General features: G+C 50.0%; 1 protein-coding gene across 4 annotated transcripts in view; it reads left to right on the top strand.

Annotated features, from left to right (window-relative positions):
• The first annotated feature begins 263 nt into the window (after window positions 1-263).
• COL5A1 (collagen type V alpha 1 chain) overlaps window positions 264-24,790 on the top strand; it is a 152,091-nt gene continuing 127,564 nt past the window's right edge. Inside the window, exon 1 of one of the 4 annotated variants that reach the window (XM_035555043.2) lies at window positions 264-670. In XM_035555043.2, coding sequence (XP_035410936.1) covers window positions 583-670 — 88 coding nt within the window. In that variant the 5' untranslated portion in view covers window positions 264-582. Of the gene's footprint in view, window positions 671-6,154; window positions 6,177-24,790 lie in introns of those variants that run through there. The other 3 variants (XM_035555044.2, XM_035555045.2, XM_035555046.2) reach the window with 3 other exon arrangements.

Here is a 24,790-nt window from a genome sequence, read left to right as displayed (position 1 = left end):
CGAGCAGCCCCGCTGCCTCCCCACCTCCCTCCTTGCAGCGCCAGCCTCCTTTTCACCAAATCCTTGCGTTTTGCCCCTTCCAAACCCCTCTCTCATACAAAACCCCGGCTCTGGGGGTGCTGCTAGGAGCCACCCAGCCGTGCTGAGCCCCCCCCCCCCCCCTCCCCGTCACGGGCTGGGGCCGGGCCGGGCTGGGGGGCGGGCGGGGGGGCCGGGCCGGCCCGGGAGGGGGGGCTGCTCCGCCCGGCCCTGATTTGCTGCTCGACTCCCAGATTGACAAACTCTTGCCTCGGGTTTAAAAGAAGAAAAGGGAAGGAGGGGAGGGGGGGGGAAGAGAAAAGAAAGTTTTGCGCCGCAGGAGCGAGGCAGGGGCCGGGGGCCAGCGCGGTGGAGCGAGCGCGGCGGAGCCCCCGAGAGCTTTTCGCCCATCCCATGGCTTTATAGGGCGGCTGCTCTCCGGGGGGGGTGGGTTGGCGGGGGGGGGGTCCGAGCAGCTTTTTTTTTTTTTTTTTTTCTTCTGGCGGTTTTTTTTTTTTGTCCCCCCCGAATTGTCCCGAGCTGGTGCCCCGTTTTTTGTGGACCATGGATACGCACACGCGGTGGAAAAGGCGCAGTTGGATACGGAGCTGGCTGCTGCTGCTGCTGGGTGCCGTGTCCCTCGGCCGGGCAGGTAAGAGGCAGGGGGACCCCCCCCGCTCCGGGACCCCCCCCCCTTAGGCTTTGGTGGGTGCCAGAAGCGAGCCGGGGCCGCTGCGCCCTGCGAGTGGGGCTTTTGTGCGGGGCGAAGCGCTCCCGGGCTGCATTCCGGGGGGGGGGGGGGGGGGGAACCCTTCAGTTGCTCGAGTCTGAATGCCATTTGTCAGGGGGCCCGTAAAAGGGGAGGAAAAAACCTTAAAACAATAGTTTATTCGTCTTTCTTAAAGAGTCTGCCTGTTGCTTTTTGTGTGTGTCCCGGAGCAAAAAAGCTGGGACGCGTTGGTGGAGGCTGCAGCTCTTTATATGGCCGGGCGTGTGGATGTGTGTGTAACCGAGCCTCTCTTCTTGCACAGCTCTCCTCCCCGAGGAGCAAAAACTTTTGTCCACAAGTAATCTGCTCTTCCCCCCCGCCCCCGTACATCAAAGCACAGATCTCACGCACAAAAAAAGCTGTGCAGAAGTTCCTGCTCGGCTCCTCAAGGCGCGCTCTGCCCTCTCGCCTCGCCAGCCCAGATTTTCTGGGTTTCTCCTTAAAATTGTGGCTCCTGAGCCGGGGCAGGAGGAAGCGCAGTGAAGCACCAGATGTGGAGCAGCACTGGGCGTGCAGCGAGAGCCTGGAATGTCACTTGGACAGCCAGGCAGAAGCGGGGCTGAGCGCTCGGTTTCACCAAGCGAGCGCTCTGGTTTTGCGGAGCGCGTTTCCAGAGCTCTGCTTTCCAAATGTCTGCCGTCCCCGGGGTGGATGTGAAATGCCAGAGCAGGCTGGATGGAGACCTGTGGAGCTGCTCTAAGAGTTGCGTGTGCTCTCAGGGTGTTTGCTGAAGCTGTAGCAGGCACTTGGAGGTGTTGGTGCACCGAGCTCTTTTTGAACAGCACCGCGAGGGGAAGGCTAGCTTGTTGGCGAGGCTGCTTCTGAGATGTGAAAAGTTGGAGTTGTGCAGGGTGACTTGAGGAACGGGGTAGTGCTCTGAAGAGCAAAGAGCTGAAAAGTCTGGGATTCAGCGTGCACGCGTGATACTTGCGTGCTTGCTGTCTTCCCTGGGAAGCCCAGGCAGTGGGGATCGCGGGGCTGGTTCTTAGCAGGGTGAATGCTTGTGGGACTCTGTATATAGCAGCGTGACTGCAAACTAGAGCTTATAGGTTCCTAAAATTTCCTTAAGAAAGGTGGCATTTGAGAAATGCTTTCGTTGCTGGTTTGCTTGCAGAGTTTGAGCAAGATGGGGAAAATAAGTTGCCGGTCACTGAATAAAAATCACTGCCAGAAAAAGTTAACGGCAGTCGGACCTACTGCTGGAGTCTGTGTTGTAGTGCAGAAGTGTCGGGCTGCTGGGGCAGTTCTCTGAGAATACTGGGGTGATACTAGCTCCTCTTGATTCCCTTTTTGTGCAGCCAGCTTGTCTGGCCACCCTGACCTTGTGGTGGTTGAAAATTGAACTACCCCCAGTCTCAGCTATTTCAAAGGAGAGTTTACGAAGTTTTCTTTTTTCTTTTGTCTGTGGCCGTACTGATGTTTCAGAGCATCCTTAGACGTATTGCCTGTCAGTGAGTATCCCTCCTACAGTTTCAGCGTAGGACCCAGCTCCTTTTCAAGTTAGCAGGTAACTTTTCCGGCAGTGCCGGGTCCAACCCTGGACGGCAGCTGCAGGAAGCAGAGCTCTGCTCTGGCTGGGGCTAATGATGGGTGGCTGGCGAGCTGTTGTAGGGCCAGCTCCCTGCTCCAAGTAATGACTGTTGCAGTGAAAGCTTTGAGTTTTCTTAATGAGCCTCCTAATAGGGCATCAAATAATTTAAATGAGGGAGGAGTCAGATTTGGACTGTTGATGGCATTGACTAATGCTTTTTAATCTTTCCAAGTTTTCTTGGTTTTTATTTCAGCCCGGGTTGTTTCATTTTCAGTTTAGTTGGTTTCTGTGTACGGAGGGGCGAAACACTTCTGTGCTCATCCTCAGAAGCAGATCCATCAGGTATCCCCAAAGAAGGGGGGAAGAACCCAGGACAGAAGGCTTCCAGGGCAAATAGAGAAATCCCAGTGTCAGGAATGGCACGAACTGAACTGTCTCTGAACACTGCCCTTCCAGCTCACATTTTCCCATATTTTAACAGATGATGTCACGCGGATCTGACCCGCAAAGTTGGAGCCTGTCTATACTTTTACAAATGCCTATAAAGTTGAATTGTTTTTTTGGGTGAAAACTTCTGGAAGCAGCAGTTTCCTTTAGTGGTAGAGAAGTGTAATAATACATGGCATGCTCTTCAGAAGAAATAAAAATACTAGAAACTATGAAGTATCCAGTTACCATCTGTTGCTTCTCCCCTTGGCTCTTCCCCAGTCATCCAGAATGAGCTAAAGAATAATCTTTATCCAGCCAGTTAGAAGTCCTTTTAATATTTTGCCAATTGAAAGCGTTGATATTGTTTTACAAGAAGAAATATGACTTTAAGCTTGGAATTGATGGCGACTCTGATTTCCAGTGTAAAACCTGGATTATGCTGTCAGCGTATTGCCAGTTTGGAACAGGGCTTTAAGTTAAAAGCAACCCAGCTGTCAGCCATGCTCTGTCCAGGGGATGTGGTAGAGGCTTTCGGCTTAGGTAATTTATTATTCTTCCATGTAAGCTGGGGTCAAGATGAAAACCCTTTGCAGGCCCTTCCCTTAGAGGCAGTTTTTGAAGGCTGCTCTGGCGCTCGCCTCCCTGCAGTGCTGGATGCAGGAGCTGGTTCCTGACCCGTGATCGAGGAGCCGGCTGTGCCGACTCCCATCGGAGCTAATGGGAGCGCTGGCTCTGCGGTCCAAAGCATGGCTGCATTGCTCGGGCAACAGGTCATTGGGGTTTGGGTCCCTTTTCATCTCTGGTCTTTAGGTTGTAGCTTTCTAAGGCAAAATCTGCTGAAGACTACTGATCTTTTTTGATGTACGAAGAGCAATGACAGCGTGGACCTCCTGCCTGCTGGCATTGCTGTGTCAGAATGCCAATTCTGGATCCCGGCATATAAATGTCTTTTTTAAAAGCAAGAGTAATCCAATAAACAAGACTTGTGTTATTCCTAGTGTGTGCAGACAATCTGCCCTAGAACAAATAGGGGGGACCGCAAAAGGGATGCGCATCCTCTTAAATGAGTACTGTCCCCTGCCCCTTACTTTTTGTTGCTGAATGGGGATGGATTTCTCGGGTTCTTACAGTGTAAATAGGATTCCCCAGTGTCTCATGGTTACTTGTAGCTGCATCATGTGTTGTGGGATGTGATATGTCCCACCTTTGGGGGTGATGCAGTACTGTGGTTCCTGCTCTGAACTCTGCCTCCTCTGCAGCGGGACAGTGATGTGCGGGTGGCGGTGTGAGCCTGGGAGTGGGCTCTATCTGGTGTAAAAACTCCATGAGACAGTTGGAAGGCGATTAAGTTTAGTACATATTGCACGTTGTTCCTAAGTCTGTCTCCAGCTTGATCATCTTATCCGTGCTCTGCTTAGTGCCTGGGCTGGCTGTTGGCAGCTCCCGAGGGAACTTGTCGAAGCGCTGTCGCTCTGCGTGGCAGCAGTGCTGTCTGTGATGCTCAGCACAGCAGCTCTAATTTTAAAGTACCATTTCTTTCCCTCAGAGCTCCAACACAAAAATATTTGCCACTGTCACAGGCCCAGCCTGTTAATGGCATGGATGCCCTGTCACCCCGGCAGTGTGTGCCGGACTGTTTTTCCTCCACCAGTGGCGATGGAGTGAGGTCCTGGTGCTGTCTGTGCCTCAAAGCTCCCCATCTGTCCTGCCGCCTGGCTTCAGGGCATGGTTTCAGAGTATGTTCTCATCACTGCTTTGAATTAGATCTGTTCCTTAAGCCAAGACAAACTATTGCAGCAGATGCTAAAAAAGCAGAAGGCACTGCTGTGGCACATATCAGTAATGCAGAGGCGTTTTGGGAAGTACCATTTATAGTTGCGTTTTTAGGTAATGTGAGTTTTGTCTGGACTTCAGAAATAAATCAGGGAATGCTTTCCAGGAAACCACTCCTCAGACTGAATTTTTCTTTGTCTGTAGCAGTAAAGCAAATCGGCAATTGAATTGAAGTTACTTTTTGTACTTTTTGTCTTATGACCTGATCCTTCAGGCTGCTATCTGGGTGCCGGGGCTGCGGTGTGGTGTGGGGAGCGCATTGCGGGGCTGCTCTTGGACCAGGTGGAAGCTGCATGGCCAGCTGTACTGGGCAAACATGCAACTCCCAAACTTCAAAAACTGTGTATAGCAATACTGGGAATGCTTCTGTGGAAGCAGGTTGAAGATCAGGTGCTTTTTGGGCTGACAAGCCCTGTATGGGGCAGTTGGAGGAAGGAGCTGGTGTAGGTAGGGTGTGAGGTATCGGCGCGGTGCTGCTGTGGCTGCTTGGGGATGCAGCTGGAGGATGGAGGGACCCGGGAAGGGCTGGGGGCAAGGAGCTGAGCCCGGGGCTGTCGGACAGCAGCAGACACTGCGGGTGCAGGGGCAGCTCTTGGCCTTGAAGGACTTTCAAAGGGTTGAGCTAAGAGGCTCGTTTGCTGCATGGCACCTCTTCTAGAGATGGTTAGGGATATGGTCTGTGTACGCTGGTTTGGGGGTAGAGATGCCCAGCCCAAGTGATTTGGGAAGAACAAGTGCATTTTGAGCTGCTCCTGTTCTGCTACAGGGTGAATTGACTTTGAAGTGTAGCAGTCCCTGTGACTGGGGAAATCCCTGCTGCATTGCATGTGATGAAGTGCCAGACTTACGTTTGCACGCATGTGCCCGTGTATGTGCTCGCCCAGTTTGCTTAGCAGGAACCTTATCCTTAGGAAGCAGCTATTCTATAAAACTAAGGAAAAATCAAATTTGGATTTTGGTTGAAAACATGATTACTTCTCCCATGTGAAAGCTTAGGAGAATGGAAATTCCAGTTTAAAACAAGATTATTTGGGAAATACACCATGAATGAACCACAAGTTACACCTCGAACTCCATTCATGTGGCGGAAGACTTCCCAGTGTAGACTTCCCCTCACGCCTGTAGGAAAGCCCTTACTCTGCAGGTCTGATACAGTGATTGAGGACAGTCTGGGAATGCTGAGGCCTTTCAGTCATGTGCTGGAATTGGGTCAAGTTAAATATCTTCAGTATTTGCCCAACAGTAAGTGTCAGTGTCACCACAAAGGCATGCGCGCACAATTGTGCTTCCGCTGCTCGGCCTGACGATCCGCTGGGTTCCCCGAGCTACTGATGTTTTGAGCTGCTTTGGAATAGAATTGTTGTATGGAAGGCAACCATCTGACTTGGGTTCGTGGCAGGTCTGTCCCGTACAAGCAGCAGGACCTGGAAGTGGCGCTGTGCTGGGACCCCCTGCCTGTCCCCGCACAGGGGGTCCCCTTGGATCGGTGGTGGCTGGGGCAGCCCCAAGGGAGGACCCATGCCACAAAAGGCGCTGCTGCTGCTGCCTTCCGAACTTGATTTGCGCTGAGATGCGGACTTGGTTGTGTTCGTCTGGGTAAGGGCTGCTTAGTGCCTTTCTTGGCTCTTTTTTACCTGGATTTCTCTGATTACGACCCCACACCTTATTACAGAGCTGTCAGGAATAGCACTGTGTTTTATTCCTTGCTTCTGGGAGGGTGGCTTTCTGGAGAGGTTTTAGGAGACTTCAGGACAGTGAAACCTTCCAGATGATCACTGTGCCTTCTGGAGAAAGCAGCGAGCCCCATGTCTGTAGCAGGATGTGGGGTGGTGCACTGTGGCAAATGAGGGGGAGCTCAAGTGTGTTTTGGGGCTTGGTTTGGCCCTGGGGAAAGCTCTGCCCCTTGTGCAGAGTTCAATTCTGTCAGGAGCCGCTTTGTGCCCGCGGAGCAGAACTGCTGGCGTGGCTTACCCAGAGTTTTAAGCCTCCTGACGCCCATCCTTTAGCAGAAAATTACCTCGAAGACCGAGACACCAAGGCTGCGGAGTAGGTTTTGGAGAATTAGAGTGTGGGGCTACTGCGTAAAACTATTTTTCTGGTGAGAGCTGAAACCTGCAAACTGTAGGCTCCTTGGACCAGTGGCCACGTCCAGAGGCTTCTTTCATTGCAAACCTTTGACCAAGGTAAGCAGGGTGCTATCCTCAGACCCTTAAGATCTTCTGCCTTCTGATGTTACCTGCTTTTTTCCTTTAGTTGTTTAGGCAATGCTCCCCTCCTTTGCCCTCCTGCCTTGCTTGAGAGAAGTTGCTGGGACCCTTTTCCAGCTGCAGCTGTACATCAGAGCTTTTTATCCTTAGTAGCTCTGCTGAAGCTCACGGGGATATGTGCTGAGTTTGCAAACTGGCAGTTTTCCTTAAAATTGAAACCTTTGTGTGAAACAAACAAATCAAAGAAAAACCCAATATGGGAAGAATGACTGAAACCGGAAAAAAAAAAGCTGAGACATGAAAGAATGGAAAAATTGCTACAATCTCATGTTATGTGGAAAAAACTTAGGTTGGCAATGGGGTGTAATTAGCCACTGGGTTACTGTCGGCAGATTTCAAGGCTCTTGAAAAGAAGCCTAGCACTGAGTGAACCATCCAGATGATGCCGTGGTTTCTCTGTGGACACGTCTGGAAAATCTTTAGAACTAAAATAAATGAAGGAACTACACAAAAGGAATTTTTGAGGTTGGTTGCTCTGAGTCCGGACTCTTCTCTACAGAAGCCAGCAGGATTCTTAGCATCATCTGGAAGCTTTCACAACGTCGAGATGTCACTTCTGAAATTAGGAAAATGATAGTAATGTATTTACAACACAGAAGTTTTTCTTAAAGATGGTTTAATAAGCTGGAAAGAAAAAGGATGGTTTGGGGATTGAATGAGTGGAGTGAGCTGCACCAGTGCTCGTTCCCAAGCTCTGCTGCAGCCTTTCAGCCCCTGGGCAAGCCCCTGCATTTCTGGTGCCCTGGGGTCTGATCCTCTCTCCCTGTACAGAACCTGGCATCGAGTCACTGCTGTAACACAAAAGTAAGGCTGGGTGCTGATATGCCAGCAAGACACATTTTTCAGGCACTGAAGTGTTTTGAGCCCTTTTTCATCCCTGTGCCTCAGGTTATGGTCTGAGTTGTGGTCTGAGTTGTCTGCTTGAAAAATGTTTTTCCTCTGTGGGATGGTCTCTTCCTGCCTAGCAACACTAGTGCCTTACACGCTGCAAATCCAAAAAGTTCTTTGGATTTTTGTCTTCAGACTTTGAACAGATTGTTCTTACAGTTTAGGTGATGGAGAATAATACGGACCACTGTGTCCTTACATCTGCTGCTCTCGATGCTCTGAAGCTTTGTCTGTAAGTGAAATCTGAAGGAGGCGGAGGGTCTGTTAGGCGGCCCCACACGCTTTAGTTTACTGGGAAGAAAAGCACCGGGAAGCTGGAGGGATGGAAATGGAAGCAGGGTGCTGGGTAGTGAGGCTGGGTCACCCTGTGGTCGCCCCGTGGGTGTTGCATGCTAACCCTGGGCTGTAAGGTGAGCTGATGTCAGTCTGTCACTGCCTCGGAGCTGGAGATGCTCAGCTCTTGCTGCTATAAGAAAGCACTTCCAGTGTGTTGTTACTGAATGCCCTGCCCTCATCCAGGCCCTGGGCTGAGTGCGTTTGTCCCTGATGAGTTTGGTTTGATTTCTTGTGAAGTCCCCCATGCCCGATGCTGTATTCCTTGTGGCGCTCAGCCCACGAGGCTCGGGGCCAACTTCCCACCTCTCTGAACAGCGTCTGGGTTTCACCTAAAGGACCTGGGCACCCTGTTTTCCTGGTGAGGGGCGGGGTGTGTTTCAGGGGCTGTGCTCTCCTTAGAAAGCTGCAGCCTGCTGAGGATCTGAGTGACCTGTGGGGCTTCAATGCAGCTGCATCTGTTGGCATGGGCTGACCCCGCGTGCCATCCCTGCCTGCATCACGCCGTGCCTCTGCAGCCAGGGAGATGCTAAGTCTTTCAGAGTAAATAAAGTAATAAGTTTTTTTTTTCCTGGCTCAGCTTTTAAGCAAACTGTTGAAAGCCCTTTTCTTTCTTCGTGCTCTGCTTTGCTGCTGCAGCTTGCGGTGGGTGGGGGAAGCTGCAGCTCTGGCAATGCTGCACCAAGTCAATGAGGGGAAACTCCCGGAGAGGAGAGGTCACCGAGGGGTCTGCTGCAGCCCCTGCTTGGAGGGACTCTCAGGAAGTTTTGGTGGCCGGATTTAGTTTCATTTACGCGTCAGATGGGGTTTCTATTTTCTGTGTGGACATGCAGGAAAGCCGTGCTTCGGCTGAGCGCCTCCCGTATCCTCACCCAGAGCCTCGCCGGCCCCTTTTCCTCTTCTCTTCCTCCCTCCACCCCCTTTTCAGTTTCCAAGACAATACTTCGGTAAGAATTCCTTGCAGCTGAATTCCTGGAGGTGACAGTGCCGGTTTCCCAGGGTCTCTTCCACTTGTGCACCATTTTATACGGACTTGTGCCGGTAGGGTACGAGCTCCTCGGGCTGCACCCCTCAGCTGTGAAGTGAGAAGCAGTGGGGTTGCGTGGTCTCGGAGGGGCTCATCCTGGATGCGCTGGAATGAGATACACATGCTGTGTGCTCTCCTCTGCTGCAGGGTAGAGAGCTGGTCCGAGGGCTGCAGTTCACCAGCTGAATAATGAGCGCATTGTTTGTATGCCCTTATTTCCAGCTTGCACCATTAGAAGTGAATAGAAAGGTCAAGGAGATGAGTCACGCTGAATACAAGTGTCATTCTGCTCAGAAGAAATGGAAAAAAAGGAGCTTCCAAGCCAGGTGCTTCAGCTGGTGCCAAACAGCTCTGTTTCACTGTATTTTGAGAGTTACAAGACGAAATCTCAGCTGAAATCTGAAATGTTCAAGCACCTAAATGTTAGCAAGGGTCTGGAGCTTGGGTTTGGCAATTGGAGCTGCCAGGGGCTCTGAAACCAACTGCTGATGTAGGCTGTACACAGAAAAACCTGGATAATATTCTGGAAGCAGGCTCGTTGCTGCTGTACTGCTTCAGTGGCTTTGCAAAACAAAGCTGGAGCTTGTTAGTAAGCTCCTCTTCTTCCTTGCCACTTCTAAATTAATGTGGTAACCCCTAATACTTGGGACGCTTTCCTCCAAGGCTTAGCAAGGCTAGTAGTGTTAAGATGCTGTCCTGGGACAATATCGCTTGAAAAGCTGGCAAAAAAAGGTGTGGACTTCAAGCAACGGGTCCTGGCTTGGTTGCTGCACCATCCCGGAGGGAAGGAGCTGCAATATTACAGCAGGGTGGTGGGATGTATGAGTCCATAGGGTGCCTGGAAATAAGCGTGGGCACACCCTATAGTTTGCCACCGTCCCCTTTCCTGGCCCTAGTAAATGCCCTGTTGTAAATTAAGCTTTTTTAATTTCCTACCCAGAAGATTGACTCTACAAGCCCCAGGCAGCTGGTTAACCACACTGGCACAGCACTGAAAATAGAAATGTGGCTCTGGGTTGCACTTGTGGAGGGGGGAGCGGTGGGCTGTGCATGGGTTAATGCCAAGTGGGTGGGACACGATGGGGAGTTGGCCAGAATTTTCCTCTAATTGGTACTGCTGGGACAATTTCAGTAAAGCAGCAGCTTTTGGTGGCTAGGAGGCCAGAAAACAGAAGCAGGTTCAGAAGCCGTTAATGCTCATTTTAGTGGGATAGAATTTAAGTCCTGGGCTCTCGTACCTATGGGTTTCACTTTTCACGTGGCTGAAATGCTCCCCTTTGGGATCAGCAGCACTTGGGCTAATTGCTTTTTGCTGTCCCGGGAAGGAAGCACGCGTGCTGTGGTGGAGGCAGCGGTGCTGGGGCGCACACCCTGCGAGTCGTCTAGTGCTGCTCTGGTATTTTGGCAGAACACGAATCCTGAGAGACTGCGTAGAAATGTTTACATTTTTGATCTCTAGCCATTGGATTTTTCTGTTGTGAAATCATTTCTCTGGTGTAAAACCGATATTCCTTCAGAAAAATAACTGGAGCCCTCGATTTGTCTTCCCCCATCAAAGTACAGCCTTAGCAGGAAGCGAAGCCAACCATTTACTGCCCATCTAATGCAAGAGGATTTCCGTAAGCAACTTCTGAAGGAGTTTTGCTGGTATAATTTCTGTCCAAGCTAGCTGAAAATTCAATATAAATTCCATTTGATATCAAATGACCGGGAACGCGGGCTCTTCCCCTAATGGTGTGGTGATTTGACCTACAGGTGTAGTAAGGCAGGAAGGAGTTGATGGCTTGCAGCTCTCGCATGGGAGGACGGTGCCTGGTTTGTGCATTGAAGCCTTGGCTCTGACGTGTTGGTATTGCATGGCAGTCGACCTCTGGAGATGGATGAGGTGGGTGTAGGTGTGTTTTGGCTGCTGGCAGGTAGGACGTGGCTTCTAGGGCTGGCAGAGCTGCTCCGCACTCAATGCTGTGACCCCACGGGAGCTGCCGTGCAGGAGAAATGTGCTGCAGGGCAGGACCTGTGCTGGACGTGCTCCTCAGAGGATTTTCCCTAAAAGATGCGAGGCTGTCCGTCCCCCAGTTACAGCATCTGTTCCCTGGCTGTGGGCTGCTCAGTGTCTCGCCTTGGAAAGCTGTCGATTCCTTGAAGGATAAGGAGTGCTTGCCTGGAGCCCTGTGGCTGCAGATGCTTTTCTTAATGAGGCTGGTGTTGTTTTGCTCTTGATCCCTTCGGGTCTTCTGCTTTTTGTAACAGGGAGGGCAGATCACAAAGAATCCCCTTGTCGTTTCTGTGATCCAAAAGCGGCGTGAGGGTGGGAGGAGGAAGCAGCTTTCATCCTTGTCACTGCCTTTTGGCACACGTGGGAGAGTGCTTATATAGGAAAACTGCTCGGAATGTTCTCTTGCAAGGGTTTGCAGGGATCGGGAGAGGCATACTATCACGTCTTGTACGCTTTGGGAGAAAGTCCCTCTCTCCGCCTCTCTCAAATGTTTAAATTACAACAATCTGTCTTTCTGCCACTGTTGGATGCTTTCCCTCCTGACCTCAGGAGCTGGGACTAGGAGGAGGAGCAACCAGCCCCCTGCGCTTCTAACCGGCTCTGGCTTCTCTAAAAACTCCAGCTCTGATTCCCTGCAGGACGCAAAACAGAAACCAATAAGGCCCATGTCTGCTCTGGAAACATCGATTTTTTTTCCCAGTGTTCTTGTAATTACAAGAGATAACAGGAAGTAGTGAATCCTTTATGTACTGGAGATTATAGTCTTATAAGATATATATATATATATATATATATATAGGAGGAAGGCAGCAGGCATGCTCAGCCCTTCTGCTGGAGCTGGTCTGGAGCGCGAAGGCTTCTGCGGGGTCTCAACTTTTTCTCCTCAAACCACGGATGCTCGCCCAGCAGGGTCTGACTGCGAGATGCTCGCTGGGAGCAGAGCTGAGAGCTCGGGGCCGGGCAGGATCAGCCCTTTGCTCTTTACATGGGAAACCACAACCAAGGAGCCCCGCGGCTGCTGGCAGACAGCGGTGCCTTGCCCTTGGGGGGTCATGGATGCTCTGTGTTGTACCTGGCCTCTGAATGCAGCCTGCAGGGGGGTTCCTGTGCTGAGGGTTGAAGTCACCCCTGTGAGCCAGCTAGGATTTTACTCTGACCTTTTGGTGTCTGCACTCTGAGTTTTGCTGTGCCCCCAGGCCCCGAGGCTGGGCAGAAGCAGGATTTTGGTGCTTGGCTGCAAGTCCCGCGCTTGCGGCACGCTGTGCTGCTCTGGGTGTCTGCCCGCGGGGCGCTGGGACCCTTAGGGACCTGCCTCCTGCTGACCTTGGGAATTAAGGCAGTGATGTAGAGGGCGTTGTTAGGCCTTGGCCAGATGGGTCAGGGCCCTACTAGCCTTGGGGATGCATCCCAAATAAAGAACAGACGTGCTGCTAAAAGGGGCGTGATTCCCACAAGCCTAGAAATAGCTGAGTCTGCCTGAGCAAAGCTGGCCACTTTAGGGTGTGGGACTAGTTTCTTTTTTTTTTTTCCCAAGGATGAAGCAGAAACATCTGCTTTGCAGGGGTGGGGTGGGTGAATTTTGCCATATTATTCCAGGTAGTGGGCTGTGAGGAGCCTGGGTGGGGTTTGGGGCCCGATGTACCTGCCCCTCTTGCTGTGACTTGGGTGGTTAGTGTTTGTTTTTCTGACGGTGGTGAAATGCGAATATAGTAAGTCTCCTTCAATGATGGAAGGGCTAAAACATGTGAGATGAGAGCTTCTAGGAAACTTCAAACTTCAAATTAGGGGAATGTCCCTGGACTGATGAAGCGAACCAGCTGGGGCTCCTTTGCAGATTACAGGACCCTCTGTATCCTATTGCAGAGGGGCCTCCGTGCCCCTAAAAGATCGCTGCTTCAGTACTGTGAAGCAGAAATTACTTTAACCTCCTTTGGGACAAAGCTCTTCATCTGTATGTTCCTAATTTAGGATGTGAAGGGATAATCTGGTATGCATGCACGGCTTCTGAGAAACAGATTACTGCCTTCCTCAGTGGACCATGGCCATATGTCTCTCCCCTCCCCTTTCCGCTTTGGGGCATAGAGGAAAGAGTGCATTTAGGTTTTTTTCTTCTCCTGAAGGACCGCTGTGCTTCTGTCCTGCTAGGAAAGGCTCTGGTTCATGTTGCAAGCTCCCCCTGTTCCCCAGCTACAGAGTTAAGCTGAAGCTTTGGGACCGCAGGTCTGTGGCCTTAGGGTCACTTGAAAAGCCCAGCTCCTGAGGATGCTCCTGAGGATCTGTGAAATGAGCTTTCCTATGCCTAGGACCAAACCTGCGGATGTGCCACAAGCAATATTTGGGGGAACAGCTCTGTCTCAATACATTTCTTTCCACTTCAGCGAGCAACGAAGAGCAGTGGCGGGGTGTCAGAGCAGGCAGGTATGTCATGTCTGCGTAACGTCAATTGACGCAGGATTAAATAAGGCATGTGGAAAATTCTTCTAGGAAGTAAAGCACGGTGAGGAATAGTCGCTGGAGAGTTTGGGAGGTGAAATAACCTGCTCTAGACAAGCAGCAGTCCTCGTCTGTGCCCCCTGGAAATCATCCAAATGATGGATCGGCAGCCTGGGAGGAAGTGGCATACTTGGCACGGGTGAGGCTCACAGGTCTGAGAACATCCCGCGGTGCTGAGGAAGCAGCTCGCTTACTGCACTCAGACGGTTTGTTGGGCATGAAGTATCCCTGAGGGAACGGAAGGGAGGATGTGGGCAGGGAGCTGCTCTGTAAGGCAAAATGTCTGTGCCCCTTGGAGCCAAGGGGCGAGGAGCCAGTTGTCACTGGAGGGGCTGCTGCTCCACTGAGGTCTGGCTGATTTTTTGGATGCTAGCAGAACCAACGGAGTTCTACGGTCGCTTGGAATTGACACGGGTTAGCTTGACCCGTAATGGCCTGGGTTTTAGTATGAAACTTCGTTCTGCTGTGTGTGCGTGTAGCTATGCTCTTGCACCTGGAACTTACCTGCACCTGTCTTGATGCTTTTTGTCTGAAATAGGCAAAATGGGCAAAAGGAGCAAGGATAGCACTGGCAAAGGGCAGAGTTCCTTCCAAGCTCTCAGGGGTTTGAGTCTTGTACGTAGCTGATATTTCCTAGGATGGCTGTCTTCGTGTCAAAGTGAATGGTTTTCCCTTCCTTGCTCTGGAAAAGATCTCAATGTCTTTTTGAAGGGAAGAACGTAGCGTGTTGTCTTTGCCCTTCTATAAAGGTGAAATTTGTTTTCCTGCAGTTATGAAAAATCTGCCCTTCCTCTGAGTCATAAATGATGGCACATAAAATGTACACAGATTGCTTTTAAGCTACTGTATATACCCTGTACAAGGTACTTCATACATAGCTTGTTTTCCTGGTGGAGAAAATATCAAGCATGTTCCACGTGTAGATCAGTCTTCCCAAAATATGCTGATAACTCTTCTTGGCATTTGCTTTTTCTCTGGTTTTCCAAGTACTTTACCTCATTTGGCTGCTGCTCAACACACTTTTTGCTCATTTGTGTGATGAGTGGTGCTGGGCTGCTGGGCTTATCTGCACGGAGTGGTGCCTTGATGCATCATTTGCCTCCTTGCTCTGTATATATGTAAAAATAGCAAACATTCCTTGCACACATTCACGAATGGATGCACAAGTGATTGGAAGTGTCAGCATGCACTTTTCCAGATGGTAGAAGCATGTTCCTTCATTTATTTCAAATGTCAAACTCAATAAAATTAATTACTACCAGACTTGAACTGAAGTGATAGTGATTGTCTCAGTTCCCCCAGCGTGGGGTGAAGTCGCACGCTGCAAAGAAGCAGCAGCCTTCACGAGTTAAAATGCAGTTGCTAGGCTGGCTCCAGGCCCTTCTGTTGCTCTTGTCCTGTTTGTGGTTGCAGTGCCAGCATCCTGGAGCTTGCTGCGACGTCTCTCACTGCACTACAGTAAGCTCTAGATCTACCCTTAATCTTTTGTTTTTCTGCTTGTCTGCCAGAGGATGCCTTTTTTTTTTTCTACTTCATGTGCTTTGGAGTTTGCAGGCTTCTCGGGGATAGCAGTTGTGGAACTACCTGAGCCGGGCAGGGCTGTAGAGAAATTGCTGTGGTCAGAAGATGTTGGCCAAGTTTCAGGGGTGGGTGCTTGGTTTGGTGCCCAACTTAGGGCAGTAAAGGACTGAATCCCAGCTTAGCAGCTCCGAGTGAATGCCATGAGCTCTCCTGACCTCTGGAAACCGGGCTGGATGAGTCTCAAGGCAGTCCCATAGAACATAAATTTATGAAAATAAAATCTATGAAAATCTATAGAAATCAGTAACAGGACGTGTTGGTTCCTGACAGCTCTTGTCCCACTCGTGCTCGGTGTGCATCGTGGCTGTCCTGGTTCTGGGAAGTGGGCAGAGCTCCGGGGTTGTTCGGCATTGCCTCCAGGCGCTGGGTTTGGTATTGCATGCAGGCACTGGCTCAGGTGCGGGGCTGGGAGGCTCCATCCAGATCCTTGGAAACAATACTGTGCATCTGTTTGGAGTGCTTTGTTTCCACCCTGCGTTTGACCTTAGAGTCTGTTCTTGTAAGGGATTTTCTAGATGATTCCTTCCAATAACCCTTTGCACCTCTAACACCGGGGTTTCTTTTAGCTGATGCCCTGCAGCACTTCTGGAAGTGGATTGCTGGTTTGCCATTTACTTTAGGGAAATAGCTGTTATCAGAGAACTTCTAATGGTGGTTAACTTAGGATTTAAACTTAGGATTCACACCCTTGATGTCTCCATGCCTCTCCAGCCTCTTATCCAGGCCTGACGCTCTGCCTTAGTGGCCGCTTTCCCTAGTCTCTCCCAACGCTATCTGTGAAGGCTCCCTTGCCTCTGGTACCCAGAAAAATAAACAGCCCTGGCTCCTCTTGCCCTCTATTGTCTCTCTCCTTTGTGTTAAGTACAGTAATGCCTCCGAGCTACCCCGGGGCTCCTTGGTTCCCATGCCTCCCCATCCCTCTCACAAAGGACCTCTTCTCTCCTGGCGTTGTGGCTCTGCAAATGCAGCAGCGACCCTTTGCTCGGTATGAAAATAGCCCCTGCCTTTTTGTAGCTGTCACTTATTTTTGCTCCTTTAATTAGACTTGATCCTGCTTGTATTTTTTCCCTTGACCCTTGTCTTTTTACCGCAGTATGTTTCCGAAAAGCCTTTCGGCTCCCTTTCTACCTGCAGGTACCCAGCTGTGCCGGCTCACAGGCTCCTCTTTGGGCTGAGCTGGAAGCTTAATTGCAAGGCTCCAAACTTTCCCAAATATTTCCCACTTCTGTGTTGTAAGGCTCCCCCGGGATGAGACTGCACGCTTGTAGTTCAGATTATTCTTCCATCTGCTTTTGCCTAAAGCTGGCAGCTATTTGTGTGACTCCCCCAGATACTCGTCTCTGGGTATTTTAATGCTGGTGTGATTGAATTCCAAATATTCCTGCTCGGTGGCATCTTCACCCACCCCGTCTGGTTGCTTTTCAAGCGTCACATCCAAAGAAGGACCTGGTAACTCTTCTCGTGCACAAATTGTCCTGTGTCGAGGCTGTGGTTTCTCTGAGTGTCGCAGAAGGATCTTTCTCTGCAAGAAATAGCACGCTTCTGGTCGGCCTTCAGCAGTGATGCTGTTTTACACCACGTGGGGATCTGCCCCGTGGTACCTTCCTGATGTCTAGCTAAGCAGTTTTCCCACCTCATCGATATCTCGTTAATCAAAGTCCTGCTCCTGCTGCTGATCGAAGCTCTGGCCTTTGCACAGGCATGGCATTGCCTGGGAAAACATTTCCAGCTCGGTTTTCGGTGACCACCCTGAAGCGTAGGCTGGAGCAGCATCCCCCGGCCCCCTGCCTACCTTCCTCGTCCCCAGCCGTGCTGCTGCTGGCTCTGTCAGCATGCTGATAAATCTCCCCGGGTCCAGCCTCGCTCCCTGCCAAGCTTACTGCCTTTCTCCCTCTGCCTTTAACTTTTTCAGCAGGCTGTGCTGCTGCTGGGAGGAGTTACCTGTGCTGACTGCCGCTACCAAGGGCGGATGCGATTTAGGCTAGCGACGTTTCCAAAAGCATCTTTGGGAGCTGGCTGTCCTTCTGGAGCATCCAAGTCTGTCCTCTTGCTTTGTGAAGGGCTCTTATTCAGGTGCCTTTGCCTGGCTGGTGTTTTTACGAGTGTAAAAGTGTGTTTGGAGGGGCTAGGAGAGGAGGTAAATGTTGTGCTGTTCAGTCATGGTGCTTTTGGAAGTCAAAATTGTGTTACACTGTACGGCTTCTGCAGTAGAGAGACAGGGAGCTTGTGACAGAGCTCTGCTGCCGCGCAGGAGGGGTCCTGGGCCTGAAGGGCCTCTTTCCCCTGCCCTCAGTGAAATCATGAACAGAGGAGGTGAAAGCAGTTTAACTGCAGGAACAGAAGCTGCTTGTCCCTCCCAGCTCCTCTGGGAGGTGATGAACTTGCCTTGGGGGACAGAGGATGGAGTTGGGAAGGACGGGTGAGCGTTGCAGCGGTCACAAGCGGTTTCTGCTCTTCACTGCTCTGAAAAGCAGATGCTTTTTGCCAAGGTATTGATTTACGAACTGGCAAGAAGCAAACTCCCTGTGCAGGCCTGCGTGCATGCGAGTTGCTGGGGCACCTGGGGCTGCACGGAGGTGGCCAGCAGCTGCTGCGTGCAGGCAGTGCCTAGGAGTTAGTTTTGTTAGTAAAGTTAGTTTTGTCCTCACGGGATGACTGACATGTCCCTGCAGAGGGGCAGCTGAGGGGCTTTCGAGGTGAAGCAGGTTCTTGTGCACGCATTTGGAAGGTTGTGTTTGGGACTGAATAGCAGTGGCAAAAAATCCATTGTACGGCCTCTAAAGCACATGCTTAATTAACACTTAATGCCTAACTTGGGTGATAAAGGAGAAGTTTATTGGATGGTAAGTTGGTAATGTCCGAGGTGCAGAGCTGCAGAGGGGCTGTCTCCATTTGTCACTGATTCCTGTGACCTTGCTCGGGTTCACTTGTATTATCCTGCTTTTGGTACAGAAGAAAACTTAACAAGTATCGTAAGCCCTTAAAACAAATAAAGGGCGATGTCAGGGTAAATGTATTATACAGCAGAGAAAACCGTTTAAAATGAGGCTAACGTGTCAGGGCATTGATTTCTGTGTTGCTTTTTACTCCTCTGGTTTTTCCCTGCTGCAATATAGTGGTGTGGGCTATGCTTGTACCGTAGTCGAGAGGTACGGGTAGAGTGCACGTCAATACCAAGCTGCATTTAGGCGAGCTGTCCTGGATCAGGATTTTGAAGCCCAATGCTTCCAGGGGCTGCTAAGCTTGGTGCAGAAGCTGGGTCTCATTGCTTGTAGATCTCAGGGCACTGATGCTGCTTGTAGGTGCCTGAGGAGCCGTGTTAGATCTTGCTCGGGAATCTCGATATGCTGTGATCGCATTTCTGAGCATCATGCAAGTGATGCTTGTTGTGCTGTGCTCCTTTACAAATTGGCTTTTTGATTACCCCCCTCCTAGGGACAGCCTCTGTCAGCCTTATCACCTCACCTTGTTAAGTAAATTGCCACTGAACATATTGGGGTTGTTTGAAAGCAATGTAATATACTTTCCTCGGTGGGAATAGGGCCTGGAAGAATTGTGGGGAACATATGGCTGTGCTAGGCTTCTGCGTCAAACCTTAGCTCTGCTAAGCCATTTATTTACAAAGCTGCAGTTGTTTCCCTTTGGAGAATTCAGTTGTCTGATAGAAAATTGGTCCTTTAGTGCTACCAAAAATCAAACGAGACAAAAAGCCTGGGTTTTAATGGCCAGCACATCAAGTGTTGCTCTTCGGTGGTTTATTGGCTTCAAATGGAGTTTTTTCCATATAGCTGTGGGCTTTTCCTGGTCCTTGGAACTCAGAACAATTCTAGAAGCCTTTTTGGCACCATTTTAGGGTGGGGGGGGGACAGCAGAAAAGTGGCCTGCAGTGAACTTAATCTTTTAGTCTCTCTTTAACTTTCTATTTTTTGTCTCAAATGTGGGGAAGAGTATGTTTGAGATTAAAAGCTTTTCACTGCTGCTGGCAATGAGACTCAATTTTCTTCATCTTTGATCTTTTCCTAAGGCAGCACCAAGAGTGCTTCGAGTTTGTCATTGTCTGATTCTTGGTAGACCTCTGGAACAGCTCAAACTTAGATGAATCATCGTTTTCTACGCGTAATCTGTATATAACTTTATTGTTTGCTTATGCTTTATGCACCACAGTAACTATGATCTGAAAAACAAGCTCACCAGTAACACAGGAGGGGGAAACCTGCTTTGAATGGGTCCCTGCCTTGCTGTGCTTTCCTCTGCCTGCCCGAGGACAGTGATTCAAAGGATGCAGTGCAGTAAAATTGCTCCTAAATGTGCAAAGGGTGGCCCAAGCTGCTCTGTGGAAGACACTAATCCCACTGCTGCCCTCTGCCAGGAGTGTGCTTGTGCCTTCCTTTATGTTGCCCCCTTGGTTTGGTGCTTTTCTCCTGCCAAGGAGCTGCCAGATGCCAGAAGCATTTCCTGAAAGCACCTGGGGGATGATACATGTATTGGGATATGAAAAGCATTGTTGTTACAGTGTCTGCAGATATTACGGGCCTGACTGATCAAAGTTGTGATCGAGCTCTTAAAACCTCTGAGTATGATTAAGAGATCATGCCATGAACCAGTTCCAAGCAAATGAGAATAAGCTCGGGACTAGAACTCTCCCCCAGATGCCGAGGGGAAAATGTGTTTTTGCTTACAGATGTAAAAAAGATGTTGTGCAGATAGAGCTACCCAGCCAAAGCCCTTCTTTGACCTGTGGAAAGCCTTTATGCAGCACCAGTCAGCATGCTAGCTGAATATTATGCAGGGAAATCATCGGCTGGGAAGAAATGAGTGGAAGAATCCTCTCAGCTGCAGAATTTATTTTGTAACCTGTTGCTTGTGATGTGAAGGCAAGTCCTCGTGCTTGCTTTAACCCCTCAAATGTACAATGGAGGGGCTTGAGAGCAGCGCTGCATTGGCAGTGTGGAAGCTAGTGGAAGCCCATGCATATCTTCAGCAGTCACAAAATATTCTTCTGTCTTCAAAGAAATCACTTTGGAATCCGAAGCTGCAAGTATAGTTTAATTCACACAAGTGTTTGACTCGAGGGTTTTATTGGTGCCTTGGGACTGGTTCACGGGAAGGTTACGTAGTATTTGTCTGCCCTTTTACTAGGAGGGAACGCTAATTGCTTTCTTGCTCAAGTTAAATGGGCTCATGGTGAGCTGAGCTCTCCTTGCAGATACCGAGGGTCTCCTTTCCCTGGGCTCCCCTGGAGCACCTCATGGGAAGTTTGTTTGGCCAAGCCACCAGCGATGGGTGCTGGTCCCTGCACCACCTCCCTGCTGTGGGGGTGGCAGCTTCCAAAGAAAACACGGGCTGGCTTTGGGGTCTTTCTTCACAACCATCCTGGGGGTGGGAAGATCAGTAAGAGGGGGGAGAGATTTCCTTTTACTGTTCCAGCTTAGCTTGATGGCCCTAGGTAGCTTTGTTTCTGTTCCTTCTCCGCTGTGCTCTGATGGATTGTCTTGCTTTCAGTAACTTGAATCCCAGCTCTAAAGGCCTCAGGAGCACAGTAAACCTGAGGAAAGATGTTCAGGATGCGAATTCTGTACCTCAGCCATCATTGCCAGCTATCAGCCTGGTGGCGTGATGTGGCAGCGGGGAGCAGGGGCTGATAGGACAACCTGTGAGCTGCCTGTGCAGGAAGCAGGCTGTGCTGCACGCAAGGCTGTGATGGGGATGCTCTCTTCTCACCTTTCTTAGAAAACCTGGAAAAGCTGGAGGGGAGCTGGGGAACGGCAGCTGGAAGGGTGGCCAGGCTGGAGGCTGGGCTTGCGGGGACTCGGACGGAGTCACCCCCTTTTCAGGGGTTCAAGAGCACGAAGGGGTTTGGGTGCTGAGCTCGATTATTAGAATTTGGGAGCTGGGTGCCTGAGCCATGCCATAGGAAAAGGGACTGTGTAGAAAAGTCTCCTAATAACAGGACTGAGAGGAGCCTGTGTGTGTGGGTGCTGGGGCATCTCCAGCTGTGTGGCTGGGGGAGCAGCCATGGGAAGGACTCAGTCTCCTGGCTGCTGCTTGTGGCACCAAGAAGGGTTGTTCTTATCTTCCACTTCATCAGTGTGCTTGGAGCTTTGCCTTAAAACTGGCCTGTGCACATTTTCTTCTTGAAGACCACCACGAGTGCCTTGGCATGCGTTTATCTCAAGCTGCTGTGCTAAGTGGTGCATTGCTTCTGGCCACATCTAGCTCGTGTGCTGGAGTTATGCTGGGCAGTCTGCATGCATCCGGGGGAAGACTAGTCCCAAAAGCTAGGATGTAAGGCAGAGATGTACACAGAAGTGACTTGTCCAGGGCCGTAGCGTAGTGCTGGTATTAGAGCTGAGAAAACTTGGCATTTGTGGGTATTTCTGCCAGGAGACCTCTTACCCTTTGCCCCTCAGTCTTCTGTTTTCCCAGCACGCAGCCAGCCACAGAAGTTCTTGCTCCTCCATCCCCTGGTGTCTGCAGGAAGATATTCCTTAGATATTATTCCCTTTTGACACTTCCCTGCCCTGTGCTCACCCAGCAAGCAGGAGGTGACTAAAGCAGCACTCCCTGTCGGTGCTGCTGGAGAGCTGCAGTGAGTTCTGTAACTGCCATTGGCCTCTAATTAGATGGTTAATGCCAAAGGAACAATAACAAAAGGCCTTATTTAAAACAAACCGATGTGAATAATTATGTAAATATTTGTCTGGGCCAGTGTTAGAGTCCTGGGAAAGCTTTTTGGATGGTTTTCTTGGATATTTCTCGTTAGCTTTTATAGTAGCGTATTTCAATCTAGCTGCTGTCTTTGGGTTTGAGTTCTCCTTGGTGTATAATGGAAGACCCGAAATGACATTTCAGTTGCTAAATGCAGCACGCTTCCAAGAACAGTCAATGTAGAAATCACGGTAAGCAATTTAATGGAAAATATCTGAAAGGGGAAAATGATTGTGCGGTGATGACCGATCCGGTGACCTGAGTTTTCTAAAAATCAATTCTTGTCCCTCTTGGTCACTGCCACAATATGCCCTGATGGCAACTGTGGGTTTTAAGCAAAAAGCCATGATTTTGTAGGAATACTGCTACATGACCAAAAAAAAAACCCAACAAAACCCTCACTTTTAAACTGGCTCCTGAAGCAGTGATGGGATTTCTGTCTCCTGCCACAGGTAGGGTGGTGCAGGGGGAGGAGGAGATTTTTGTAGGGTAATTAGCTCCTATTTGGCTCCTGATAGCTGTGTAATGGAGAGGCTGCTCTGAGTTAACGAGGGGGTTGATGGCTTGCCCTTCTCACCTCCTGACCCAGGGTCAGAGATCAGAAAGGTCAGTCAAGGCTGCACACTAATTTCGTGGTGTTGCACTAATGCTGCTTGCTCTGCTCAGCTCCTGGGGGTGAAAACCCCAAATCCCCCTTCCAGCCTTCAGGGCTGTGGTGTGGGGGCATCCTGCTCATCTCACAGTGCTCTGACTGCAAAGCCTCACTGTGTGCTGCTGCTTCATTCGGGTGGAAGGGGAAAATATATAGCCTACTTGTGGGTTTCTTTGTGCCGAATGGGGGCTGGAGTGTTGTGTTTGGATGAGCCTCTCTTTGTGCATGTTTGGCCGTCAGCAGATTATATGTTATTGTAACTAGTCCCTAAAAACTCAGCTTAATGTAAAATGTTGTTCCTTTCCCTACTGACAGTAACAAATTCATTTAAACACCTCATCAGGAATAAGATCTGCTGAATAAATACAGGTTAGAACAGGGAAGAATCATCAGGGACTAGCAATGTAAGTGCTGAATTTCTCCTGCTTGCATAGTCACCTCGTGGGCGTCAAAACCGTTCTGTGGTGTTTGAGAACTGATGAAACTTGTGGCTGGGGGTTCATGGTTAATGCTGGAAAACAGCCTTTAGAAACCTTTTTCATCAAGTGAAGCAGATTTTTGAAATTTGTCTTCCAGCTACATTTCTGAGGAGGAAAATCAGATATAGATATAAAGTAAATGCTAACAGTGTATTGATTTAAACATCTGAAAAGAAGAATTGGTTTTACATTTGTTTCAAAAATATCTATGTATTCAGTAGTGCTGGAAATAATTCAGTGGGCTCCTTAAAAATTCAATAAAACATTTGAAAATTAAAATTGCTTATGCTCGGTCCCATAAACTCTGCGGACAGCAAAACACCCACAGTGCATGAAAATGAGTTTTAGCTCTGAAATGTTTGCTGTGGAAGCATCCCAGCTGGGCTACCTGTGCAGGGTGTGGGGCAGTGCCCTGCAGCAAACCCTTGAGTGGTTGTGTTCCCTGTTTAAGTGGCGGGGTGATGCACTGGTGATTTGATGCTGGTCGCCAGCCCAGCTGTAGCTGCAGTGTTTACCACGGTGGAAATAATTGTAATTATGTGGTTGCTTGTGTCAGTGCTCGTGGTTGGGCAGTCTGCTTGCAGTGCTAACGGGATTAAAGGGCTGGGCATGGTTATAGGGAGGCTGTAAAGAGGATGTCCCAAAATGGTGGATGTTCCCCCAAACCTTGTCCATTTTGCCTGCTCTTTCCAAGCTGTGTTGATCCGTCTTTGTTCCTGTGGGTCCATCCCAATGTGTGATATTCTGTGATCTGACAGAACGCTGTCCCTCGTGTCCTTGCACCACAGCAGCTCTGCCATGGCTACTGGACAGCCTGCTCCCATGGTACCTCTTTTGCTACCTCTTTAGCATCTCCTGTTTTCCCCGAGTACCGCTGGGAAGCGCTGGGAGGGAGCAGAATTCTTTGCCCTGCACTTGCAAGGAGTGAGGGCGGTCCCATTTCCCTTGGTACAGGTTACTGTTTAGAAAGTGTCCTGGTGAGCTTTTTCTGACCATGAAGACCCCAGGAGAGATGACTTTGGCCATTCTGTGCAGATGTAGGCTGCTTATGTTCATCCTGGTCTAACTGCTTGCAGTCACTAGTGTGGGAGACGAGGGGGAGAAGCCCTGCCCATGGCTTGTGCTGTTCCTAAACTGTCTGACGGATCTGCAGACACCAGGGCTGACTGCAATGTGGATTAGCTGATGATCTCCATGTGATCTTATGCATGGAGGGTGAGACATTGTACAAGTTGTGCCCATCTTGGGCTTGGTTTCTAGCGATGTCATGGACCATTGCGTGGAGTAGATCCTTTCCCTGTGCCTATACACGGAGTCCTTATAAGCATCCAGAATACAGGTGGGTTGAGGGACAGTTAGCCAACATAAAGTAACCCAGAGGGCTACCAAGCATTGCTTTAGCAGGAAAGCTTTTTTTGTATTTGGGGAGTTCAGAGTGAGAAGTCACGCAGAGGGGGTCATGGCCTTGATCCACATTTGCCTGGCTTTGAACAAGGCGGTACCCTTGTTCTTGGCTAATTTCCAGGTAGCTTTGGATGGCAAAAAGAGGAAGCAAGGTGCTCTGTGATGTGCTCCAGCACCTTGGAAGGGCTGGGCAGCCCTGGCAGTGCGCTGCAGCAGCTGATGCAGGATCCCACACTTGCTCTGATGGTGTTACAGCAGCTTTGTGTGCTCCTCCTTCCCCATTCTGGGAGGTGAGCACGTCAGCTTGTGTTCAGTGCAGGAGTGACTACTGTGCGCTGCACTGAAACTGGTTGCAACCAGGCTGACTTGAATGCACTGTTGG

Source organism: Cygnus atratus, chromosome 19, assembly GCF_013377495.2.
Source record: "Cygnus atratus isolate AKBS03 ecotype Queensland, Australia chromosome 19, CAtr_DNAZoo_HiC_assembly, whole genome shotgun sequence".
Taxonomy (NCBI): Eukaryota; Metazoa; Chordata; class Aves; order Anseriformes; family Anatidae; genus Cygnus; species Cygnus atratus.
Note: the sequence above shows the minus strand (reverse complement) of the source record. Positions and strands in the feature narration are given on the sequence as shown.